Here is a 10,047-nt window from a genome sequence, read left to right as displayed (position 1 = left end):
TATCTTGGTCATTCATTTATGTATTTAATATATGGTTATTGAGTATCCACTGTATGTCAGACACTGTTCTAAGAATTGTATATAGATAGCTTAGGTAACGCGATCCAAGAAGTAGCAGAGTGTTGATAATGCAATTCCTTGCAGATCTTTGCAGGGACTTTGGTTTTTGTCTTTACATAAAATAGAAAGCTCCTGCAGTGTGTTGAGCAGATTATTAAGTTACTTGCCTTAATATAGAGCCAACTCATTCAAGCCGCTATGTTAGAAATAGACTATCGATCGGTGAATGTTGAAGCAGGAAGATCAGTTTGAAAAAGGAATACAGGTGAGATTGATGATTCCATAATAGCTGTGGGGGATGGTGAATTAGATGCAAGGTGTGAGTGAAAGGAGAAGTTAAAGATGATTCCAAATTTAGAGTCTTAAATGGGTGATAAAGTTGCACAACATGTGACACTTAAGTGTGTAAATTCATACACACAAACACTATAAATACACAAACGTGTCTTTTTTATGTTTTCAAAAACATTAAATATTGAAAGTAATTGCGGTCTACAGTATGAAAATAATAACTGAACAATGTGATGTAAGTATCCAGTGAATAAAGTGTAATTAAAATTATAAATGAACACTATATCATTTTGTTTATTTATAAAAGTAAAGGTTAGTGTTATGTAGATAACAGAGTTTTCCCTTTATAATTTTTGTCTTTTATCTTTTTATGTTTCACTGAAAATAATACTCCAGAATATTTAGCTTTAATAGAATTTTCAATCAGTGACATTATATTTTGGATTTTTTTTCCGTTGCTTCCTCACCAAATTTATATATAACTGAATATGTGGAACGTTTCCTAATATTCCTTTTATTTACTACATTCCATTATTTATTCTGAGACTATCTGAATTTTCCATAACTTAGTGCTTGGCAAATGTGATTTTGTATATGAATTCAATAATTTTCCAAAGAAATATAATGTGTGGAAATGTTAAAATAAGATTTAAGTCTTTGTTATGTTATAAAATTACATTTTAAAAATTCTAATCTTATAGTTGGCCATATTTTCATTCCCCATATGGAGCGAAGAATTAACCATTTTTTGTTGTGTAATAGTTATATTAATCTCCCTGAGGTTTATAATTAGTACAGATAAAAATAAATGTCTTATTTTAGAATGCTTTAAATACACATATAACATGTATACATACATTCATACATATCCACCAATCTGTATCTTAAACATTATTTTTAAATGTTATATAATAATGCATCAGGATTATTAAAGAATATTAACTATAAGCAGCACTATGTTAATGTTACATACCTCTAAATGTGAATATGTGTGTTTCTGAAGATTAGTGCATCCAGAATTCAGAGATAATAAAAATGCTCTGTCTATTCTTGCTTTGGAATTTTAGATAAGAGTAGTCATATTAAGAAGCAGAGATAAAAGGAGAAGCAAGAAATAATTCAAATGCTGGAAAAGTAATATGCTACATGCAGCAAATCACAATAGCGTGTTATATATAGAAATAAGATCAGTCATTGTTTTCAAGCTTGCTAAATAAAACTGAACTCTTGGAATGGCATACCATTTGACCTTTCAGGGGCTCTTCAGCAGTATTTAACTGGTGCAAAGGGAACACGCTTGTAAGTGCCTACAGTTGACATGACAGATTCTCCTGTTAGTTAACACAATGTTCAAAAGGCAGAAGTCTCTTGCTTCGGAACGCAGGAGAGAATTCTTTTCCCAAGGAGCCACACGGTCCATATTGAAGAATGAGATGAGAAATTTTCACTCTTTGTCGCAATTCATACTCTCAGCAGGCCCTTTTAAACCAACCCTAGCAGTCAAACATTCAAAAACTACGCACTTTGAGATTGAAATACTTGATGCTCAAACAAGAAAACAGATATGCATTGTGGATAAGGTGAGTTTTGTGTATTTGTTTATTTCATTAAATATCTCTTCTTTGTCTCAAGGATTATTGATCACCTGTAAATGTTGACTAGACTGTACTAAAACAAATCCCTATCTTTTAGCCTTAATTTTATGATGAATACACAGATGCTTTACACATTGCTTCAGGAGATGTTCACTCCATTTCTTACTCAGTTTAAATTAATTAAATGGTACCTAATAATTAGGTTCTGATTTTCCTGCCATCGTTGACCATTGTCCAGAGGTATAATTTCCAGCGCTCTGTACCTTAGCCTACATGAAAATGTCTCTAAGCTTTTTTTTTATGCACATCATTGCATCAAACTCCTATAGAGTTTCAGTGGTGCTTGTAGAAAATAGTAAGCAAAAGCCACAGAAGTTGCCAATAGTAATGTCACATGATGATAAATTCTGATCATTTAAAATTATTTTGAATTTACTTAACTATTTATTTTAAAAATGACCATCTCACTTTTTAAATGAAAGTTTGCTTGCTTCAAAACCACAGTATTCAAGTTACTGAAAATAATCTTGTTTAATGCACTACCCATCAATACCCATATTCAGAGGTGTTTCACTAGGGAATAATAAAATATATTCTCAGGTTACAAAACAAAAACATAAACGTGTACATTTTAGATACATATGTGAATATGTAATATTCCAAATGTTTCCAGATATTAAAAAGTGTGAAAAGATACTATTAGCTTTTTTTTAGAAAGACATATTTATACACAATAATTCTCTATTTTGTTTTATTAAAAAGTTACATAAGTATATTTTTGTTGTTCTAAAAATAAAATATAATCACTTATTCTAGTTAACCATGTTGCATTTCTAGAGAAGAGGAAAAGAAAATAGTTTGCTGCTTTTAATTGCTAAGTAAATAGTTTATACTTTCTTATTTAGTAATTATAACACTATGGCCAGTTTAGAAGCTGAGTTATATTAACTTTTATTTATAGATAAAAAAAGATCAAGAACTCATACAAATTCATATAGATCATAAATGACACATAAGAGCTCCAACACTATTTCTATGCAACTTTAAGTCATAGGTTGTTTTTTCTTATAGTGGTACCGGGGCCATGTATTATGTAAAATACAATTTTGATATATAAATTTCATAAATGGTAAAATTTACTTCTACTTTAGTATCTAGGTAAAGTTTTTGGATTTTTGAAAAATCATCCAGGAATATGAAAATTTTTAACAATAAATTAATCATGTAGTGCTTATAAATATTTGCTTTATTGCTCTATGAAAAATGATAAGCTTACAAAGAGAACACAGTTAAATCTGGAGAACTAATGCAATGAGTGAAATGAAAAGTAAATAAATCAAGAATTTCCAGAGCCAAAGATTCTAAGATGACACTGCTTACTGTGTCCTTTCTGACATCTGTCTAAACCTTGACAAGGCAAACTACCTTAAAGTAATGAGAAACTAATGAGTTTTTAATTACTTCTCTCATACACTTAAATTTTCTGCTGTTGAAACTTTATTTGAAGGAAAGACAGGAATTTTCACATTTGTAGGTGTTAGTTAAATTGCAAATAAAATAAGCATTCTGAAGGCCTTCATTCTTTAGAGATAAGAACTTTGCTTAGGAATCTCACTCTTGAACTGTGATAGTCTTGGTATTTGCATCTCAAGTGACAAACTTTTATGGAAACTTAGCAGGCTAGATAGGAGATTAAATTTGGATTCCTCATCTTTTTTAAGACAACCAACCCCCTGTCAATGTACAATTACTGCATCCAAATCTCGAACTTCTAAGTAGAACTAGATCTTGTTTTAGTTATATAATTTGATAAACTGTTTTATAATAGAGATGGGACACAAGAGGAAAAAAAAATAATTTCTAGATTAATTACCTTTTTTGATTCATAATTCCAAACAGTTCAAATCTGCAAACTTGAGAAAAACTTATTTTATTTGTTGTTCATGATATTATTTTTCTTAGAAAAATTAACTGCTATATAGTAAGGTCATGTTAAGTGTCTGTCATTGTATTTGGCTCTACCCAGTGTACAAAAGAAGTGTTCCTTATAATTTAGTCTTTCAGTACTTACTATTATATAAAGTAGTAGAAGTTAAATATTGTGTACTTTAGAACTAAGCATATCTGGACTGAATGCTACGTCATTCATACATAGCAAGGATCAGGAAATTTACTGATCCCAAGATCCGTATTTACAATATAGGTTAATTAAGTCTTATAAAATAGTTACTAAAGTTTATTTTTTTAATTTAAAATAAGGAGTAGGAATAGTATATTTAACACACTTAGAAATAGTGCCCAGACCATAAGAAAGACAATTGTATTTTTCACTTGTAATATTCATGTGAAGTGTTAAATGAGTATACATAAAAATCCAAGAAAAAAATAAATATAAGCCTTCTGATAACAGACTCAGAATTTAAATGTAATTGCCTTACATTTAAATATCCACTTACATGATTCAGTATAATGCTTGGATTAGATAATAATATTTTCAAATATTTTGAGTGGGATGTATGTATTTTAATAATATATACTCTAAGAGAAATTTTGTTTTATATCTATAACTCAAACTTTAAAATGGACATGTATGGACTTGGAATATGCCTAAAACAAAAAGATTGAGGAAAGTCTCAGAATTAAAGAAAATATATTAATTATGTTCTTTTACTTAATCATTCTATACAGACACACACATCTCAGACAAACAAAAACCTCCTCTTTCCTCCACTGTCTTCTCCATTTTTTTGTCCATGTATCTCATTACTTTCCTCTAGTATTCTTATTGTCTGGCCTCAGTTCTCTCTTCTCACTGTATCCTAAACCCACTTCATTTGGACATTTTCTCTCCTCACCTCTCAGAATTTGAAATTGCTGAGGTCATGGTGAGGCATTGCAAATACTTTGCTCAGTCCAAAGGTTTATTATCACACTTTATCTTACTCGGTATCAGCAACATTTTCCATCCTTGATCACATCTTCCTCTATAAATCACTATTGTTATTTCAGTTTCAGAAATACACACACACACACACACACACACACACACACACACACAGTGCCAAAAAATGTACACACATTTTAAAAAAGAAAAAAGCCCATTAAAATTGTAATACTCAATATATAAACAAAAGATAAATACAAGTCACATTTGATTTCTGCAATTACAAGTGGAGCTCAAAGTGGTTACCACCAGTGTCCAAACATTTCTGATTATGGTGAACATCTCTTTTGGCATCCCTGGTATATGCATATATGTATATATAAAATGTTCAACTTCATTGTCTCTTCCCTTTCCCTTTTTGTGATTCTTCATCCGACTTATAAGATATAGGCAGTCAACAACTGAGCCATCACAGATTTTCCCAATCTACAATAATCTACTTTACTGAGTCCCAAAGTTTTAAGTATCATCTTCCTATTGATGATTCATTCACATAAATTGTAATCTATTCTTTCTCCTTGAAATGTAGTTTCCTATTTCTGCCTATCTATCTATCCATGTTATTAAGTTTCTCAAACTGAACATGTCTAAAATTGACCACTTGGTCTTTTCCCAAACATCTTCCCAGAGTTCCTTAAGCCAATAAGTGGCAACTACATTATTCTCAGGCCAAACACTTGAAGGAATCATGACTTATTTCTAAACATCACATCTCACTTGCAATCCATCTTCTTGGCAATACCTTCAAAACATATCCAGTCTCTGACAAATTTTCACCACCTCTTCTGCCAGAACTCTTAAATCATTCTCCTACTGTTGTCTTTAACACTTTCAAAATATTCCCTACATTGCAAGCAGAACCAGTCTGTTAAATCCTGTGAGATAATATCATTACCTCTCAAAGCTCATCAATGCCTTTTTTTAGGGTTTAACTACCAAATTTTCCTGAGGGCTTTTCCCGATTATTTAATACTGTAAAGCCTGCCAACATTTTCTATGACCCTTTTCTGTTTTATTTATATAGTGAACTTATTATCATCTAACCTGTTTATTTTTTTCTTCTTTTAGCTTATTACTTGGCCTACCCAAATGTGTCAGCATCAAAAAATCGGAGAGTTTTTAGCATTCAGAGTAATGTTTGACATAAAGAAAGTGTTTTGCCAATATGTGTCAAACAATTAGACCCTTGTTCAAGAAATATGTGCATTGACACTGCACTCTATTGGTAGCGATATTTATGGGATGGAGGAGGATAATATTTAAAAATACTTTTTATTTTCTCTATATTGAATTGAATTATTACTGGAATAAATGTGCATATATGAACAGAAGGAGACATTTCCCCAAACCATTAGACCAAATGCCACATTCCTTCAGGTTTATAATTTAACTTTGTAGTAATATATAATTTATTAATAGATATTCACGTTCTGATGACATTTTTAACAAACTTTTCTTAAAGAATAAGGAGATATTTATTTAGCTAATTTAGTTGCTTCCCATGAATAATTACTATAATATAACTAATCATTAATCATAAAATGGAAGGCAGATTTAAATATATTGTTAAATATTCTTAGGTATTCATTGGTACATGAAAAATGCACAAGATTGTACAAAAATACATTTTAAAATGTAACATTGAATTATTTCCAGTTGTTGCCTATCTTTGGTGCACTTCTATTTAGTAAAATGTCAGAAGCTTATCTTGAGATAAGTCAATGATTCAAGAGCATGGAAAGAACTCTGACAGTTGAGGCTGATAAATGTTTCCAATATCATCCCATTCTCTTTTCTTAATCTTTTCTCAAAGAAACTTGACCATAAGAACCCTCTTTCTTCTATTCTTCTGTTTTCTTCGTGACAAAACGATCTAAAGTTTTTAAAATTTTAACAAATAAAATAAAGCATTCAATACTTTTCTAATCCTTCTAATGGTAAAAATATCAATCATCCCTGGAAAATAGTAGAAATAATTGTAGCATAATGAGATTGCATACAAATTGTACCTTTAATACTTTAATTAGAAATCTTGAAGATTCTTAATTTTTGACATTGTCAATTTAAATATTTTACCTTGTACATGATACTTACCATATCTATGCTTTGATTTGTTCATCTCTAAAATGGGAATGACATCTGCCTTAGAATGGCCTCATGGCAACTTTCAGAAATCATGCACATGCAAATGTAAATATCTTCTTTTTTCTCTTTTCTCTTCCTTCTCTGTTTTCTCTATCGACTCCTCTGTCTCTTCATCCTATCTTTACTCCTTTCTTCCTCCTCTCCTCTCCTCTTAAGTCTTCTTTCCATTTCATATGAATAAGCTTTGAGTTCAGAAAGATTAGAATTTTAATATAAACCCGAGTGTGTTTTTTTCTTTCTCTTTGGATATGGCTTGATATCTCTGACCTTTGTTATTCTTTCTGAAGTTGGAAGACTTTCCTGGAGTAGTGATATTTATGTGTGGTCTTCATAGTGATTAGAATGAATTTAAGCCGGGCTCGGTGGCTCAGCCTGTAATCCCGCGCCTTTCGGAGGCTGAGATGAGTGGATTGCCTGAACCCGCCGGTTCGAGACCCGCCTGGGCAAGTTGGCGAGCCCTCATCTCTACAATAAATCAAACAATTAGCTGGGTGTGGTAGCACATGCCTGTAGTTCCAGCTACTTGGAAGGCTTAGGGGAAAGGATCACCTGAGCCCAGCAGGTCGAGGCTGTGGTGGCCGGGAGCGGCCACTGCACCCCAGTCTGGGTGACAGAGTGAGACTCCAACTAAAAAAAAAAAAAAAAAAATGAATGAATTTAAATAGGGAGATATGTCTGAGGCTGGAATAATTCACGGAGCTGTGTGTGTGTGTGTGCGTGTGTGTGTGTGTGTGTGTGTGTGTGTGTACTTTGCTTGCTTGCTATTTTTTGGTGCAGAGAAATAGAAAAGCAGGTAGAAAGCATCAAGTTTGTTCATATTAAGTTGGAGATTCTTGTGAGATATCCAAGTCAAGATAAACAAGTAGGCCTTTGGGTGTGAAGATTTAGAACTCTGGGGAGTTAAATTGTTAAATATGTTGCTTGGGGAATTAGAAATGCATAGATTTAGAACTCTAGGGAGTTAAATTGTTAAATATGTTGCTTTGGGAATTAGAAATGCATAGATGGTTTTCTAGTCCTTGGATTAGAGAAGATAAACTTCAAAAAAACCAAGGTGATAAGTAAGGATAGAAAAGATTCAACTACTGAGGCTGAAGAAACTTCAACATGTAAAAGTCTAAATAAAAAGGAGATGACTGAGGTAAATATGGAAAATGTGCTAGAGTGATAGAAACACAGGAAATGCTGCATCGCAGAATCTTAAGCCAGAGAATTTGAGTAAAAAAGATAAGTTTAGTAGTATCAAATATGACTAAGAAGCATAGAGAAATACAATAAGTATTCTTTGTATTAAATGGTGTGGTATTAATTAAATTGTATTAAATGCTGTGGTAGTCACTGAATTTAAGCTGACCATTTTAGGTAACTGACTTGGGACAAATCCAATCTGGAGTGGATCATGACAATCAATGGGGGATAAGAAATTTGAGTTTGCTAGAAGGCATTTCTTTTGTAGCTCATAGGTCTTTGGAAAAAGTTATTTTTTTTTTTCAAGGTTATACTGTATTTTATGTACCTCGACTTGCATTCTTGGAATTACCACTATCTCTTCTTTATTACTCAAGTTTTCAATATTTTATACTAGGTACCAGTTTCAAAACACATTTGGTAATTTCCACTTCTTAATTTTTGGGTAAATTTGATTCCTCTGCCTGGAGTATCTTCTGTCACAATCTGCCCAATTCACATTTATTCTGTAAAAGATGATAACTCCTTTGTGTACCACTTGTGATCTTCTATTAGGAGATATATTCTTCATCACAGTAATGGTTCAAATATCTATTATTTACTGTATATGATTCAGTAGTTGGGAATGAACATTTGCAAGCTATCATATTAATTTAAAAGAGTAAATTGGTGCTTGTTTAATCTAATATTGAGATAATAATACTAATAATAATAACGTGAGGCTTGTATTTGGTATATTAGTACTCCTTGTTTATGGTAATAAATTTTTATTGTATTTTAAAAATGAATCAGTTCATGACAAAATAGAATATTTAAAAAATGTTACTTTGTTCTGCAAAATTTTGAGAGACATTACATTAGATGTTATGGAAATTATCTGTTTTAACATTACCAAAACTTAAACAGATTAAGTGATCTGAATGTTAGTGTACAATAAATACATGTTGGATTCCAAAATACAGCATATCGTGTCCAGGCTATTGTTGAATTTCATTCTAAAAATTGCATTTCTCTTGACAGACAAGGTAAAAATAACAATTACACATGGCCACTGCAGCCTTGACTTGCTGGGTTCAGTTAATCCTTCCGCTTCAGGCTTCCAAGTAGCTGGAACTACAGTGCACACCGCCACACCTGGCTAGTTTGTTTTTTGTGATTTATTGTAGGGATGAGGTCTCACCAAGTTGCCCAGGCTGTTCTTGAACCCCCAACCTCATGCAATCCTCTCTCTTTGGCCTCCAAAAGTACTGGGATTACAGGCTGAACCACTGCGCCCCCACCAAAGAAAGAAAATTAGGTGGAACATTTTGCACAACAAAAAGAAAGCTATTTCCTACTAAATCAAGATTGGATGAAGAAAGTTAATGCTTATATATATATATTTAAAAGTGCACAAAAGGCTTAAAGGACATGTCTGTATAAGGAAACTAGCAGTGAGATGGTAACAATATCAAAAAAGATATACAAAGGCTGTGAATAGTCTGTTATTCAAATGAGACAAACAGCTGCTATATGAGTGACTACTGTAATTTAGATTACATGAAGTTGAAAATGAAATATATTTCTTAATCCTAAAATGCATGAATCTAATTAGAAAGACAAGTCACACACTTAAAATAAATTATAATATGATAAATAGCATACACAATTTTAACACAAATTACACTAAGAAACTTGGGGACAGCTTTTATCTAGTAGAAATTCGCTAGGAGAATGAGACTCAAAGAATTATATAGCTGAAGGTGACACTTAAAAGGATCTTAAATATATATATATATATATTTAGAAATAAGCAAAATGTATGAGACCCATACCCATATATAT

At 31.8% G+C, this 10,047-nt stretch overlaps 1 protein-coding gene across 1 annotated transcript in view; it reads left to right on the top strand.

The window, feature by feature from the left end:
• Window positions 1-1,588: 1,588 nt before the first annotated feature.
• Window positions 1,589-10,047, top strand: part of TECRL (trans-2,3-enoyl-CoA reductase like) — a 128,241-nt gene continuing 119,782 nt past the window's right edge. The window contains exon 1 of the mRNA XM_008062800.1: window positions 1,589-1,931. Coding sequence (XP_008060991.1) covers window positions 1,698-1,931 — 234 coding nt within the window. The 5' untranslated portion in view covers window positions 1,589-1,697. The remainder of the gene's footprint in view (window positions 1,932-10,047) is intronic.

This window comes from Carlito syrichta, unplaced genomic scaffold (assembly GCF_000164805.1).
Source record: "Carlito syrichta isolate Samal-C Ts95f unplaced genomic scaffold, Tarsius_syrichta-2.0.1 Scaffold305832, whole genome shotgun sequence".
NCBI lineage: Eukaryota > Metazoa > Chordata > Mammalia > Primates > Tarsiidae > Carlito > Carlito syrichta.
This window is presented reverse-complemented; position numbering and strand designations above follow the sequence as displayed.